This window comes from Leptonychotes weddellii, chromosome 13 (assembly GCF_054177405.1).
Source record: "Leptonychotes weddellii isolate Sample4059 chromosome 13, ASM5417740v2, whole genome shotgun sequence".
In the NCBI taxonomy this organism is placed as follows: domain Eukaryota; kingdom Metazoa; phylum Chordata; class Mammalia; order Carnivora; family Phocidae; genus Leptonychotes; species Leptonychotes weddellii.
In genome coordinates, this window is record NC_138381.1 from 79834954 (window position 1) to 79852252 (window position 17299).

A 17299-nucleotide genomic window follows, 5' to 3' on the forward strand; every position below is an offset into this window, starting at 1 on the left:
ACACTAATGTACACACCCACCTGCACACATGCACACATATGTACACCATACACACACCCGCCTGCACGCACACAGACACAGACACTAAAGCACACACCCACCTGCACACACGCACACATATGCACACCATGCACACACCCACCTGCACGCACACACAGACACAGACACTAATGCACACACCCACCTGCACACACACACAGACACAGACACTAAAGCACACACCCACCTGCACACACGCACACATATGCACACCATGCACACACCCACCTACACGCACACACAGACCAGACACTAATGCACACACCCACCTGCACACACGCACACATATGCACACAATGCACACACCCACCTGCACACACACACAGACACTAATGCACACACCCACCTGCACACACACACAGACACTAATGTACACACCCACCTGCACACATGCACACATATGTACACCATGCACACACCCACCTGCACACACACACAGACACTAATGTACACACCCACCTGCACACATGCACACATATGCACACACATGCACATTCCCACCTGCACACACACACAGATACTGTTTTAACTACCCTTACTGAAAATCTGCAGGACAAACCTTGATTCATAGAATAGAAGCCCTGTGTATTAGCCAGAGTGTCACCCTCAGATCACAGGCACAGAAATAACAGAGGTGGCAGAAGGCAGTCAATCATTATCGACAAAGAGCTCAAATGTCAGCTGCCATATGGTTGGGAGGGCTCCCTCCTGTGGGTGGCACTTAATTTAGTCCCCTTCCCATCCCTGGTCATCCTTAAGTGGCCATGGATGTCCAACTGGCACCTGACCTATAAAACATGAGCCCACCCCTGACCATGTTAACATGTCAACACAGGACGTCTAGAAACAAAAGTCACAAATTCAGAGAAAAGCACCCGAGGATCCATGGCTGGAGCCTGCAGGGTTATTTACAGCAGATGGCCAGACAGAGCAGAACTGGACTCATTCTAAATATTTGAAAGCTATGTTAAATTAGTGTCAAATTGACTTCATGAAAAAAGACATACTGTTTTATTTTTTTCTAATTAGGACAATTCAACCTCAGTGCTAACAGCATGACCGGACCGGGTTCACCTCCAGCTGTTGCCACAAACCTGTATCACTCACTCATCATGACAGCTTTTGAAATTGGCAGCCAGCACGATCTTACTGCTTCTAAGGAGACGGAAAGCATCCCATCTCACCACGTTCAACACACATTCATGAACTCTTAATTTCACTATCATCTGAGCTGAAAAACTGAATCTTTTCTTTACAAATTTCTAGCTGGTGAACTCTGAAACAAGTACGCTTTTGCTATACATCCCAAATCCTCAAACCTTGGATTCTGAGTGGGGCCACCGCATCTAGGAGTTTCAAAATGTGTTTGTTTCTGAATTTGCGAAGATCTGGACTCCTCAGATTACACAGCCCAGCAAAGCAAATTTCTGCTGGCTTTGTGACAGTTGGCCGATGACAGAGCCGCCCTCAGGACTCTGACACCCACGTTTTAACGTGCAATAGGTGGTCATCAGATACAAAGCCTTCTGTGACATTTAATAGGGCACATACAACTGCCTCCCAAAAAGGCTGCATGCAGATGTCATCTCCTGGAGACTTGGGGCTTTCACCCTGGGCCCAGGAAACCAACAACCAGCCGTCGGCAAACCTACAGGACGGCAGAGGGTCCAAAATCATGCAAGGACAAAGCTCTTCTTATTCCAAACCTTTTGTTTCTATCAGCAAAACAGTTCCCTACGTAAGTGGCCATCGCCACAAAGAATGTTATATAAGACCGTCAATCCTGGAAAAGCAGAGCACAAAGCCAGCAGAACGTGCAGAGAGTCTGCGACCAGCTGAATCCTGGGCTGACTGCAGAGCACAGAAGGAGAGCTAATGAGGCCTCAGCCCTGCAGATGTGTTTCTGTGGCCTAAATCCCCGGGGATCAATCCCCTGATGCACCATCAGCCTACACCAAAAGTCTGCACCTCCCAAGAATCAGCCACGTTCAATCATTAATGTTGTGCATGAGTTTCTGTGTCTTTAGTTAAGATTAAAAGGTCACAATCAGCAAAGCTTAAATGTGCAAGGTATAAGCGAAAGAATGATTCCTTCCTGAAACTTCCCCACCCCTTAACAAAAACAAAGAGAAAGGGGAAAAAGGAGAACAAAGAAAAAGCGATTTGAAGCCCACATGGAGAAGGATGAGAGAACTGACCATCGGGGCATGAACTTTAAAACCCACACAGAGGGCGCCTGGGTGGCTCAGTTGGTTAAGCAACTGCCTTCGGCTCAGGTCATGATCCCGGAATCCTGGGATTGAGTCCCACATCAGGCTCCCGGCTCAGCGGGGAGCCTGCTTCTCCCTCTGACCCTATCCCCTCTCATGCTGTTTCTCTCTCTCTGTCAAATAAATAAATTTTAAAAAACCCACACAGAAACCGTGTATCACGTATGGAAACACCCTATTTTCAGGGGTCATCGGGGATGTTGTACGTGGCACGTGAGATCAAGGTTCCTCATTGGGTAACGATATCAGGATACTTTTAAGGACCCAATCACACGGACGCTCAAGCATCTGTGTAGCAAAGTTGTCTTGTGTTTAAAACAAACAGAAAATGGTTTCATGAAAATCCCATCAAGCCAAGGCAAAGAGCTTCTCTCACATAGTACATTCCAAGTGAAAACGAACCCGTATTTTCCCCCAAAGTGCACAGTACTCCTTCTAAATGTCTTGTCTTTAGTATATTCTTATGTAAGCTACTTGACAAATTCTACTGTATATTCTTCACACGTTATGCTCTTTTATATTTTGAACATGGAGTTCTATTTCCAGAGAGAAACAAACTAAGTGAGGTTGGTACCATATCATACTTAGAACTCACAGGCTTGGAATAGATCTGAGTTGGCAAAACTGTACCCTCTCTCCTTCAGACAACTGTTGCCATCCCATTTGCCGACTCAACTCGACTGTGAGCTATTTGACTCCCCGAGGCACAAAGGGCCCAGCGGGACCACCCCCGCCTCCCTCAAACTTCTGATGAGACCCCACGCTCAGCCCGAGGGCACAGATCCGTGTCCCCGCCACTGTTCTGGGAGGGCCTGGACTATGCTGTAAATGAGAATGTCCTCACCACCAAACTGCCAACCAGGAAAGAGCAAACTATTCTCTCCATCTTACCCTGACCGGGGGGCGATTATGAAATTTCGAAGGCGTTCCACCTCAGAAGGCGCGAACGCAGCTCGTGGGGCCTGAGAGCGGGAGGCTGGAGGCCCCGCCCGGCCCCGGAGCGGCAAGGACAGGTGCTCCCAGGGACTCACCTCAGCGTGAAGCGATCGGCGCTGCAGTTCCGGGACACGGCCACGGGGAAGGTGAGCACGTCGCCCTGCCTCGCCGTCCGGGCCGAGTACAGGATGGCCACGTTGCTGTCCAAACGCAGCTCGCTCAGCGCGGGTCTGCTGCCCGTCTGGTAGAGGAAGACGCTCCCGATCCTCTGCAGGTGGGGCACGGCCTCGTCCAGCCCGTCCTTCCCCGGCCGGATGGCGTTGCCCTTCCGGACGTCGCCAGCCGCACAGTCCCCGCGCGCGTCCCCCGGCTGCACGGAGTAGTAGAGCTCCACGGGGCTCCCCTCGGGCGGCCCGGGCGCCTTCTTCCTCCCGGCCACCACGCTGGGGGGCCCGAACCAGGCGGCCAGCAGGTCCAGCTCGGCCACGCACAGCCCCAGGGCCCCCTGCAGCCGGCAGCCGGCCCGCACCTCCCGGGTCTCGCGGAAGGCGAACACGCGCAGGCAGGGCAGCCTCTCGCCGGGGCTCTGCGCCGCCCAGTCCCGGCCCAGCACGTGGAAGAGCACCTGCACCTTGGGCCGGCTCAGGTACACCTTGTCCCGCAGGATGTGCGCCTTCAGTTTCCAGTTGAGGGAAAACTTGTTGGTGAATCCGAAGGGGCTGGAGGGCAGCAATAAGTCCTGGGGCACCACCTGCTCGATGGAGAAGGGCCCGTAGCTGGCGTTCAGCACGGGCAGCCGCTTGGATTTGTAAATCAGGAAGGACTCCACGCGGGACTGCAGGCTGGAGTTGCGCATGATGTCCTGGTTGGCCTCCTTCAGGAAGAAGGACACGTCGGCGTTGTTGATGTGGTAGGTCACAGGGAGGTAGGTGGGCAGCAAGGAGAACCTCTGGATGCTCTCCAGGACCCCTCGGCTTTCGGTCACTGTCGGGAGGGAATCGGAGCGCAGGCATTAGGAACCCAGGCCGGTGCTAACGCTATTTCCAACGTCTTCGTACCCCTTTGTTACCCATTGCCATCTTTGTCCCAACCAAAACTTCTCACACAATCCACTCGCCTTATATTAAGTAGGCTGCTTTTACAGTGGGGTTATGCCTACAACTTGCTCTTTTAGCTAAAAGGCGCGATCACCCGGGATTAGGGAAGTCTTAAGAGCACGCTAGCATCAGACAGAGGGGGCTGTTCCCGTTGATGCCACCAGACAGACTGAGACTAGGAACAGAAGTAAGTCTCAGCATGGGCGCTGACGCTGCGTCCACATCCCACCTGACCCTCTCTGGTCCACATTCCACCTATGACACATCCGGCCACTGGGGAACGCTAAAGGACTCAGGGCGAAGGTTCATGAAGATGGGCACTCACAATCCCGGGGACATCACACACGCCCCTTGGGGTTCAGCTGGGAGACCCAGAAGCACAGAAGCATGTGCTGAGAGGACCCTCCGGAGGTGAGCTGACCGTGTCCTGTCGGGCCCCAGCGTGTAAGGCACACACCCCGTGGCCCCAGGAAACACATCCTTTTCATTACAGCCACATTCTCCCTGAAAGCTGTTTGGAACCCAGAGCACAAAAGGCATTCTTTTTTTTTTTTTTTTTTTCCTTACTGAACATATCCCTGTATCAGGGGAGAAAGAAAAAAAAAAAAACAACCAAACTGCTATTTTTACAGTATGCCTTATTTTCCGTAAGAAAAACAGACACAGAAATTACACAATGCAAGAACCAATTTAACGGTTTTAGAAATGGAAATTATTGGCTTTGGGAACACTGACTTTCTAGGCAAAGTTCCACAAGTCGTACAAAGCCCTGTTCATTAGTAGCCATGTGATTCTCTCTGGTTATTCTGCAATGAAAGCAACTCGGGCCCTGACATGCCTTGTGCCAACCTGCTTCAAAGGTCCCCGTGGACACCTGTTCTGATGCGTAACGCCCACCCGAGTCTGGACCCCGGCGGCAATGAGAGCAGAGGAGAAAGCGGAGAACTCAGAGACGGGGTCCTGTGCATGGCTTTGCCGCGCATGCTCCCAGATGACGGGTCACTGAACCGCGTGGCCTCCGCGGGGCTGGTGTGCAGCATGAGGGCCCGACCAGGGCATCGGAGCCCCGCCCATCTGCGACACCGCAGAGCGAGAGGCTGCATTCATTCCACTTCTGGACGAGCCTCCAGTTCGACACGCACATTCGTCCTGAGTGCGCAGATAGCCCCCAGGGAAGACCACCCTCAATTCAGTGGCATGACCACACCTGCACCAGGCTGACCCCAAGGAAGCAACCAAGATTTGTGTGGTGCTGAACCATTTGAAACTGCCGAGAAGTGAGCCATCTGGACTGACCCCAGCAGTGATTTCATATAGTTCAACCTAATAAATAGGAATTTCTTCCCCCCAAATCACAAAAATATCATAGGCATAACCAGATACTTCATTCATTAACAGGATCACATTTTTTAAACTTTCTGGAAATCACTCAGGAGTCCTATTTCATATAACCCTCTACTTTCCCATGTGAGTTTTAGTGAAAGCGAGGAACAGGGGGTGGGTTTTCTGCTAATATTCTGCACCGAATGCTTCATCCCTTCACTGGTGACTCCTCCTCACCCTCTGATATATCCCTGCCACTCCCTGGAGGCATGATAAAGTCACTTCTCTGCAATGCTCCCGGTGACTGGTGCTGGGTCCTTTGCTCCATGTTTTCACAGTCCCTAGGAGGGCGCCTGGAAAAATATCAGTATTTGATAAATGCATGAACAGATGGATCAACAAAGGAATTATGACATTAATATTACAAAGAGCGGATTATATTTTTACAGCAGGATTTTGGATGTTGTGTTCTCTCTGCCATCTCTCTGTAATTAGAATCCTCGATCCCATCAAGAGCTCCACGTAATTGTAGCCATTTGGGGCCAAGGAAGATAGAAGCTTCTCCACACAATGAGATCCCTTAAAAGACCTACATCAATGACACCGTGTCTCCTGATTCTTAAAAATACACTTTGGCACTCCTCGGAACAACTGCGTTGAGCTGTCTCACACCAGCTTCTCATTCATTCCAGAAACTGCCAAAACCAAACCACGAAGTTGCACGCCCACACTAGACATCAACACCGTTGTGCACTCTCCTGTCGAACACCGGACCCCTACTCCGTGAGGACACCAAACTTAATTGTGCAAGTGATTACATATTCCAAGGACAATGACCATGGGTCCTCTGACTTTATTCGGGAAAGCAATAGGGGGTCACTGCAAACATCCCTGAAAGGGAAGTAATTTCTAAGCTTTCTTGCACAGATGGCCTGTTTGTCTTTTTCCTGGTATCTGACCTCAATGCTTATTGCTTAAAAGTGCTCCAAGTTGACCTAAAACTCATGGTATTTACTTATACATCCTTTATTCTTTTTTTTTTTTAACAAAATGACTAAAATAATGCCAATTCTGTTCCACAACACACAGAATGGACTAAGAAGCAAAACTCATTACCCTTGAATCCCCACAGGGGCAGCTCTTATAACCTACAAACCCCAATCCTACATAAACATGAGGAAGATGTCAGATAACCAGTAAATCTCAATTAATAACCCATTAAGAAAAAATTACATCTGATTTCGATGCCATGGCCTTAAACACTAATTTAAAGGAAAGCGCTATGTTTCCATCTTAAAGCAATTTAGTGGCTTTGGAGCGATTTTATATTAATTTTAGCATTTTTGAAAACGTAATTTTTTCCCTAAACACTTTCAAGGAAGATGGGGAAGATGGCAATTTGAGCACCGACCTTTACATTTTCCCCTGGGCCGACCGAAAGGCAGTACCTGAGGGGATAGGGTAGCAGGTAAAGAATCACATGAAGTTCAGTCTGCCAGACAGGAACCACGGAAATTCCTGAGAAGTCACATGGGACGCAAATGCTACATGCAAAAAATACAGCACGGTTAATAAAATACAGGAACCCAATTATGTCTCAATTTCCAATAAACAGAAACATTGCAGGGGCACGTGCTTAAGAGAAAGGAAATAAATTTGTTGTTGATTTGAAAGTCAAATGTCACTGGGGGGGTCCTGTATTTCTATTTGCTAAATATGGCAACCCTAAGCATGAGGTCATAAAAAGAAAAGAGCAGACAGCCTGACAGAAACTCCCCTGATATTTCTAAGAGCAAAAGCCATGCACCCCGTGGTCGCCCCACATTTGGTGATGTTCCTGAGGCTGGTAGGCAACATTTGCAATGAGCTGAGTTCAGAGACCAAAGAGGAAGCCTGGCCACCTGCACGGAAAGCCCCAAAGAGTCAGAGTGTCTTGCTAACAAGGAACAGGAGGTGTGACGTCACCTCCTTGTGCTGCTGGGATGGGTCCAGGCCAACCCTAATCTAGTCCAGAGCACAGGAGCTTTGGAACCCTGGGTCCCCCTGCTGGGAGTATCAACAAGCCCGATGCGCCCTCACAGGGCTCATGTTACAAGCCGTGGGGGCACAACATGGTAACACAGGATCAGCAGGCCCCTCCGGGTGAATGTTTGGTGTGACCTCTAATAGGAGCAAGTGAAAACCAGGGACAAAGAGAACACACTCCATTATGCGAAGGGAAATTGCCCTGCATGAGACTACCCTCGTAGAAGGCTAGCCAAAGAGAAGAAGCAAGTAAACAAACAAACCGCAGAAGAGGAATGGGATCTATACACAAAAGCTGCAAAATAAAAGAAAAACATTTAAGAAGGCATTCCAGAGGTAGAGGAACAACACAGCTTTGAAGAATATTTACCGAAGAATATGGAAGTGCCTTTTACACAGAATAACTTTCAAGCCCTCAACCATGTGGACCACACAGGCCCTTTGTTATTCATAAAGCAATAAAGGCTGAGAGGGAAGAAGATCTGGCAGTATTAAAAGTAAGGGATTTAAAATGGTTCTAGAGGTAATAAAACAGATTTGAAAAAGCAGAAAATTGAATTTTATCAAATGAGATGGGGAACGTTGGAAGTTTTCCCTAAAGGTAAATGTTAAACACAAAGAAATAAAAACGGCCGGGGCCAGGCTGCAAACACGTGAGTCACATATTGGTTGTTCAACAAAGATAGTGGGGCTTCTCGGGAAGATACCAGAAAAACCCAAAAGCAGCATCATGGAAAGACAACAGAGAAAAGAAAACATTCCTGGTTGTAAAAAATAAATATTTCACCGAATTCCAAGGAAACAGAGAGCACCACTTTTTAGATCTCTCCTGAAGACATTTTTTTATTACTTTTTCTGGAAGAAGAGTTGACACAATGTTGCATTGGTTTCAGGTGTAACAACAGTGATTCAACAAGCTTGTCCCTCATGCTTCGCTGGCCAAGAGTGTAGCTACACTCTGTCTCCAGGTAACACTATACGAGACATTTATTAATGTCAACAACAAACAGAATTATTTATCCTTGAGCAGATCACTTCCCTCCAGAGCAAATGAAGATCCTTTCACCGTGCAAAAGAGTCTAACTCGTTTAGAACAACAAAGCCCCGTGATGTGGCAGCCAGCCCACAAGAGGGAGGTTGGCCGGGAAACCACGGGGACACTCATGTTTGCTGTGACCTTGCCCAAGGTCAGTGACCATCAGGGGTGAGGAGATGCAAGGGTGGGGGGGGGCAGTAACAGACACATGACTTTACAGACAGCTGTGCCCTACAAGACACTGTGGACTCCAGAAAGTTCCGAAAGCCACAGACAGAGAGGTACCTCCAGGAATTGGATTTGAGGGTATTCAAGACGACAGACCTAAATTCAATGTCCCTAACTGCCTCAGCTTACTGGCCTTGCTCCTTCCCACTCCTGGGCTCGGATGGTTACCCTATGCAAAGACGAATAATCAACAGCCCACCCCTAGCTCCCACCCCACCCCACACCTAACACATTCGCAGCAGGGGACCTGCACTCCACTAAGAAAACAGAATCCACCAGAAAGGAACCCTCTCATCTCCCCTGCAGCAAATCACTCAGTGACTTAAAATCTGCTACCCACTTTGCATGTAATTTACATATACATACATACATATATATATACACACACATATACGTACATACATATATATATACACAACATACATATATATAATAGGTCAATTAACTTGACAATCCTCACCAAAAACCCATCCTTGTCAACTACACTTCAATTAAAAGAAAAAAACCCTTCAGTTCCTGCAACTTTCTCCCTCAAGCTTCTGCATTAGTTTTTTCTCCTTGTGAACTGGATAACTCCTTTCAATACTAAAAATATTGTAATGTTTCAGATATCACATTGAAATAATGCTCTTTTAAAATATAGTATACTCAAACTTCAAAAACAAAACACCCTGGGTTCCAAATCGTCCCCTACTTACCGTCTCATCTCTCTGCTTCCCTTCATATTCCTACGCACGCACATATATGCTATTATAAATATGCACAGACATGTTTGGATTTACATCAATGACTGTAGACAGCTCTATGTACACAGGCACACACTTACCACACAAACACACGTGGTCGTCTATGGTCACTGTGATAGATTAAATAATGCCCCCGCCAAACATACCCACAGCCTAACCCCCAGAACCTGGGAACATGTGACCTTCCACGACAAGGGGTGCTCTGCAGATGTGATCCAGTTAAAGATTTTGAGATGGGGAGATTACCTCGGATTATCCAGGTGTGTCCAATGTAATCAAAAGGACCCTAATAAGAGAAAGGCAGGAGGTCAGAGAGAAGATGCTCCTTGCTGGCTCTGAAGTTGAAGGAAGGGGCCATGAGCCAAGGGACGGATGGGCCATGAGCTGGCAGCTGCAGAGGCAGGATCGCAGCCCTGGGGACCACGGTGAGACCTCTGGCCTTCCTGCATTTATGTTTTAATCACTGAAAGTGTCATGTCTGTTGTTTCGTATGAGTTTCTTCTTTTACAGATAAGGAAACCAAGAGTCAAAGGGACCCACACCATGGCCGAGGTTGCACAATAGTACAGTGCTAACGGGCACAGACAACAGGAGCTGACTCCACACCTCTTTCTGGCCCCACATCCGGTGACTCCAGGCCCTGGGTCCACCACGGAAATTGGCAGACCCTCCAGATCAGGTGTCACCCTCCCTGCCTCCAGCCAGCGCCACCTATTACACGTTTACCTGATGGTCTGAACACTGGGGTTTTACTCCCCCATTCCACTGTGATTCTATCACTTTGTTGCTGTCCTTGTTGTTAATCTTAGAAAGGTGTCCTTGGCTGCCCAATGACTCCCACATAAAATTCACACTCTACAGCTCAGCATTCACGACATCCTGGCATTTACTGCTCTCCTCCAGGGCCAGTCTCAGTGTCCCACTCCCACCGCACTTAACCTCCATGCCTACCAGTCTCAACAGCTGCTGGTCATTCACTAAACACAACCTCCCTGGCCCCTCCTTTGTTGCTCTCCCTCTCCGTGTTATAAGGACCTCTCCCTCAAAGCAAATCTCTAGCAGGAAGATTGCCATCTGTCCTAGAACACTGCCTATCAGGGCTTCCACATCTAAGAAATTCACCCAATTCACCCCACTCAAATGGGGCCTCCACGCTATGCAGTACTTGATTGTGGTTTTCTCCTTGGCTAGGTAGCAAACTCTGCTTTGCATTGCAGTTAAGTGAATTTACTTCGTCCACCAAGTTACTTATGTAATAATTATGCTTCCTTAGTTCCAGACACTCTCCTGTAGGCTCTGGAAGGATGGATGACCCTGTTATGCTTAGGGACCCCATGTGTTATTTTATTGTCCTCACTTTACAACGAAGAAATGGAGACACAGAACAGTTAAGCTATTTGCCTGAAGTCATGCAGGTGATAAGTGGCAGAGACAACTATTCAAGCCCAACAATCTGGCTCCTTTACCACCACACAATGTGACCGTCCAAGAGTAAGTCAAGCACTCAGCCCAGTTTTGTTCATCTTTCCATGTGAAATCACACTTTTCCTAGAACGTAGCAAGACAGGGGCACCATGCTTGACAATCCCCTGTGGCGCACAGAAAAGCGTATTTTTAAAATTGTAATTAGACAGGTTATCGCTCTTAACGAAGATGGGAAACAATGTAATTCACACATCAAGTCCAAGAATCATGGACACTATGGCTTAGGTTGACACTATGTGAGGTACTTCATGCTAATCTGTCTACACGGGTTGCATGGATTACAGGCCAAGGGCTTAAAGAACCTGTCACTGCTCAAAAGTTGAGAAGGTGACACGTGTAAGGCCCCCAGACCAAGCATAGAGCTGCACACTTTGGGGACTTATGACATATTCACCAACTGAGGAAATGTTAGCTCCAGAAAACACAGAAGCTGTTCTTTGGGATCTCTGTCAACACAAGGACACTTTTAGAGACACTTGTGGAGATCTACACACACACACCCCCACCAAGCACTGCCCTGGGAATCCAGGAGGAAGGTCCCAAGACGGAGATGAACACATTTCCTTTCAATGCACTGTTCTCGATTTGCTTCTAAAACCCAAATTGGTTGTTTCAGATACTTCAGAGGGGAATCTGTCCTCATTTCTCAAGCACATTTTCATGCCTTGAATGAGTTAGGAAACAGGTATTTTGCAGCCACTTCTCAAAGGAGCCGGATGACTGAAGGAGGTAGCCCATGGCAAAGGCAGCAGCCCCCGTGTAGATTTCAGTGTGAGAAGCATTCTCACTTGAAGAATAATTTGTTATGGGAAACGTGTTTGGAGGCTGTGAAGTTATCTTAAAAGCAAGACACATTTCCGCCTCTCTCTGTTCAGAGTGCATAGCACAGAGTTGGATAGACGCTGTCCAAGGTGCTGAGGCCAGCTTCAACAAGAGGAACAAGGTCTCTGTTCCCACGAGGTGATGTCCTGGCGAGAGGGACACAGTTAAAATACCAGTAATGAGTCCGTGCAACAAGATCGAACGCAGCAGCAAGCCATGAAGCAAACAAAGCAGGACTGGAGGGTGGAGGGTGGCATGGTCAGTCAAGTCAGACTGGAGTCTAAGACAGGGAGAGGAAGTGAGGAACAATATACATCCCCATATGTATCACTCATATTCAGGCCTTGTCAGTCTTGACATTTCACGCACTAAATGCAAAATCCTGGAAATGAAACAGCAACTCAGACAGTCTCAAGCAGAATTCTCAAGCCAGGACTACTGAGGATAATTTGTCATTGCAGAAAGTTGTTTTGAGCATTGTTGAATATTTATCAGCAACCCTGACCTCAACCCACTAGATGCCAGTAGAACCCCCTTGTTCAGTTGTGACAGCCATACATGTCTCCCGATATTGCCAAATGTCCCCTCAGGGTATAGTTGCCAGATAAACACAGGGTACTTATTTAAATCTGAATTTCAGAATAACAATGAATATTTTTCTTAGTGTGTGTCCCAAATATTGCATAGGACGTTCGTTGTTTATCTGAAAATCAAATTTAAGTGGACCGTCTGTATTTTTATTTGCTCTATCTGGCAACCTTAATTAGGAAGCAAAATCATTCTTGAGATCCACTATGCCAGTTTTATAATTTAAAAAATTGTATGTATGTGTGCCATGTTATGTATGTGTGTGTGCATGCATGCCAGTCACGGATCTGCATGCCAAAAAGACACAATCAAATGCCCTGACCATTCAGATTAGTGAACACACAATTGCAACTGACCTTCCATATAGAGTGTGGAAGACTCACTTAGATGAGATTAAGGAGAACAGGATCTGTTATTACCAGATTCTGAAAATAGAAATAAAAGTCATGTTCAACATGATACCTTTTTCCTCTCAAACTTGGCAAATGGTTTTTAATTCACAATGAAAGATACTATCAAAGGGAAGCTTGGAATTCCCTTTCTCTCTGCCCCATTCATTGTATTCCTTGGAATCTCTTCCTAGACGTGAAAAAATAAGGAAGTGCCCAGGAAAGTCTATATTTTAAGAATGTTCGTGCAGTGTCAGGCTTAAAGTTAAAAAATATGGCAACAAACTAAATATCAAATGAAAGAATATATAACCACTTCCAACCCATTAAAACAGCCAAAATCCAAAATACCAACAACAGCAAATGCTGGTGAAGATGTGGGGCAACAGGAGCTCTCATTCATTGTTGGTGGGAATGCAAAATGATGCAGCCACTTTCAAAGCCAGTTTAGCAATTTCTTGCAAAACTAAACATACTCTTACCATCCAACTCAGCAATTGTGCCCCTTGATATTTACTGAAAGAAGCTGAAAATTTGGGGCACCTGGGTGGCTCAGATGGTTGGGTGTCTGCCTTCGGCTCAGGTCGTGATCCTAGGGTCCTGGGATCGAGTCCCGCATTGGGCTCCCTGCTCGGCGGGGAGCCTGCTTCTCCCTCTGCCTCTGCCTCTCTCTCTCTCTGACTCTCATGAATAAATAAATAAAACATTAAAAAAAAAAAAGAAGCTGAAAATTTATGTTCACCACAAAACCTGTACCTAAATGTTTAGAACTGCTTTATTCATAATTGCCAAAACTTGGAAGCAACCAAGATGTCCTTCAGCAGGTGAATGGATAAATAAATTGTGGTATACCCAGATGATGGAGAATTATTCAGTGCTGAAAAGAAATGAGCTATCAAGCCATGACAAGACACAGAGGGACGTTATAGGATTATGGCTAAGTGAAAGATGCCAATTTGGAGAGGCTACATACTGTCTGATTCCAACTATATTACATTCTGAAAAAGGCAGAACTATGAAGCCAGGAAAAAGATCAATGTTTGCCAGAGGTTCGGGGGGAGGGGTGAGGGGAAGAAGGGATATTTAAATAGGGGGAGCATCAAGGGTTTTTAGGGCAGTAAAAATATCCCATATGCTCCTATCAAGATGAACACATGTCAATATACATTTGACAAAACCCACAGAACGTATACCACTAAAAGTAAATCGTAATGTAAACTACAGACTCTAGTTAATAATAATGTATCAATATTACTCAACAATTGCAATAAATGTACCACACTAATGCAGGGGTTTATGGGAGCACTGTACTTTTCACTCAATTATTTTCTGTAAACCTACAACTGTTAAAAATAATAAAGTCTATTAATTTTCTAACTTAACTTTTAGTTATGTTGTTGTTACTGAACTCTAGCCTACATCAACAGAGAGCTGAGAAAATATATGCTCTCAAACATTTAAAAAGTGCCAAGACTTGCTTTAAAGCCCAGGATTTGGTCAGTTATAATGAATGTTCTTTGTATACCTGAAAAAAATGTTTTGTTCCTTCAATTTTTTTAAATTTATATTGTCCAGATATTCCTTTTTTAAAATTTATTTATCTGAGAGAGAGAGCATGAGAGAGAGAGAGAATGAGCAGGGGGGAGGGACAGAGGTAGAGGGAGAAGCAGACTCACCAGTGAGCAGAGAGCCCAATGTGGGACTTGATCCCAGGACCCTGGGATCATGACCCAGGCCAGAGGCAGACACTTAACCATCTGAGCCACCCCGGTGCCCCAAGATATTCTTTACTCTTATGGAAATTTTGTCAGCTTTGTCTGTTAGTTACTGGGAGGCATGTGTTCAATTCTCTCACTATTATTTTGAACAAAGAACAAAGCTGAAGGCCTCACAATCCCAGATTTCAAGATATTCTACAAAGCTGTAGTAATCAAAGCAGTATGGGACTAGCACAAAAGCTCGACACACAGATCAATGGAACAGAGTAGAGAGTCCAGAAATAAATCCACAATTTTACAGTCAAATAATCCTCAACAAAGGAGGCAAGCATATACAGTGGGGAAAAGACAGTCTCTTCAACACATGGTGCTGGGAAAACTGGACAGCCACATACAAAAGAATGAAACTGGACCACTTTTCTACACCACACACAAAAATAAAATCAAAATGGATTAAAGACCTAAATGTAAGACCAGAACCCAACAAAATTCTAGAGGAGAGCATAGACAGTTATTTCTCTGACATTGGCCATAGCAACATTTTTCTAGACACATCTCCCTAAGCAAGGGAATCAAAAGAAAAATAAACTATTGGGTCTACATCAAAATAAAAAGCTTCTGCAAAGCAAAGGAAACAACAAACAAAACTAAAAGACAATCTACTGAATGGGAGAAGATATTTGCAAGTGACACATCCAATAAAAGGTTAGTATCCATAATATATAAAGAACTTCTACAACTCATCACCAAATAAGAGTAATAATAACAGTAATCCAAGTAAGAATGGGCAGAGGAGGGGTGCCTGGAAGACAACGTGACTTTTGATCGTGGGGTTATGAGTTCGAGCTCCACATTGGGTGCAGAGATTACTTAAATGAATAAACAAATAAATAACTTTAAAAAAGGGGACAGAGGACCTGAATAGACATTTTTCCAGAGAAGACATACAGACAGCCAAGAGACACATGAAAAGATGCCCAACATCGCTCATCATTAGGGAAATGCAAATCAAAATTTCAACAAGATAACATCTTATACCTGTCAGAATGGCTAAAATAAAAAAGACAAGAAAGACAGGTTAATAGACTTGCTCCATCTGGATTTTAGAACTCAAAGGCTACCGTTCTTGCTAATAGTCAATATTATTTAGATTTACCACCACGTTTACATTTTCTGATGCAGCTCTTCTTTAACTGAATGGTGATGCTTCCTCTGGGATCAACTTATATCTAACGAATAACACTTTTCAGTATTTTGTTTGTGTGTACTCTGGAGATAGTTTGTCTCAGGCTTTGTTGATGTAAATCATTTATTTCACCTAAGTTTTTTGAGAATATTTTCACCACATATACAACTGTACATGGGCAGTTACTTTCATTGAGCACTTTACAGGTGTCAGTCCATTGCCTTCTTACATCCATAATTTATGTACGGAAGTCAGCTGTAAGGCTTGTAGTCCTCCTTTAAAGATAACTGGTCTCTCGTCCTCTTCTGGCTGCTGTTAAGATTTTCTCTTTGTCTTTTGTTTTCAGAAAATTTCCCAAGATTTGTATAGGTATGTGTGTAGGTGTGGGGGTGGGGCTGGGGGAATGTGTGTTTATTCTACTGGGGTTTCATATTCTTTCATGAATAACCAGCTTAAAATCTCTCTCTAGTTTTGAAAACTTCTCAGCTGTTATTTCTTCAGATCCTTTATACCTCTTTACACCTCCCTCCCGTCTCTGGGATGCCAATTATACCTCAGTTAGAACTTGACACAATGTCATATATGTTGACCATATTTCTTCTTATTTACCTATTTTTTTATATCTCTCTAGTTCTGCGTATTTTCTACAGGTCTATTTTTCAGTCCGGTGATTGTCACTCCAGCTCTGATTAATCTGCATTATATACATGTCTGGAGTTTTTCATTTCAGTAAATATACTTTTTCAGTCCAAAATTCCCATCATATTTTATTTTGTAGATTCTACTTTTCTTCTAAAATTTCCTATCTTGCTATTTGCCTACCTAAGCATATGCATCGCATTTATTCAAAATTATATGTCTAGTAACTAAACTCTAATATCTGTATACCTCTGTGTAGGTTTCTATAATCTACTTCATTCACTTCATCTTGGATTCTGGTATGCCTAGAACATTTCTGTTCAGTGCCAGGCACTGCAAATAAAGGATTATCCAGGAATACCTAGAATATAAAGATGGGAGTTATATTTGTCCAGGGATGATTTAATTTGCTTCTGGAAATCAGGTAGAATAGAGTTGTATCACCTTCATACAGTAGGAGTTGGCCTGACTTGAAACTGGATTACTGTCTTCATAAGGACTAGTTATTTCCAGTATTTTTGTTACACACAAGGTGAAGCCTTCAGAAAATCTCTCTGAAAGCCTACAGTTTACCCCATTCCTTGGCATAAAATAAACTATTTTTTGTCTGCCCAGCTTCATGAGACCATGAAAACTTCATTCGGCTTCCTGCCTCTTAGCTACCACTTTCTTCTCAGCTTCTGTTTCTTTGTCTTGTACCAACTAAGCATAAGCAAATGTCCCAAGGGCAAACATCTCAGAATGTTAGATTTACCACAATGTGCCTCCCTTG

General features: G+C 45.2%; 1 protein-coding gene across 1 annotated transcript in view; it reads right to left on the reverse strand.

Moving 5' to 3' along the window:
* The window catches only part of LOC102744964 (transmembrane protein 132D-like), a 253567-nt gene that overhangs the window by 104839 nt on the left and 131429 nt on the right, over window positions 1–17299 (reverse strand). The window contains exon 2 of the mRNA XM_031035213.2: window positions 3341–4229. Coding sequence (XP_030891073.2) covers window positions 3341–4229 — 889 coding nt within the window. The remainder of the gene's footprint in view (window positions 1–3340; window positions 4230–17299) is intronic.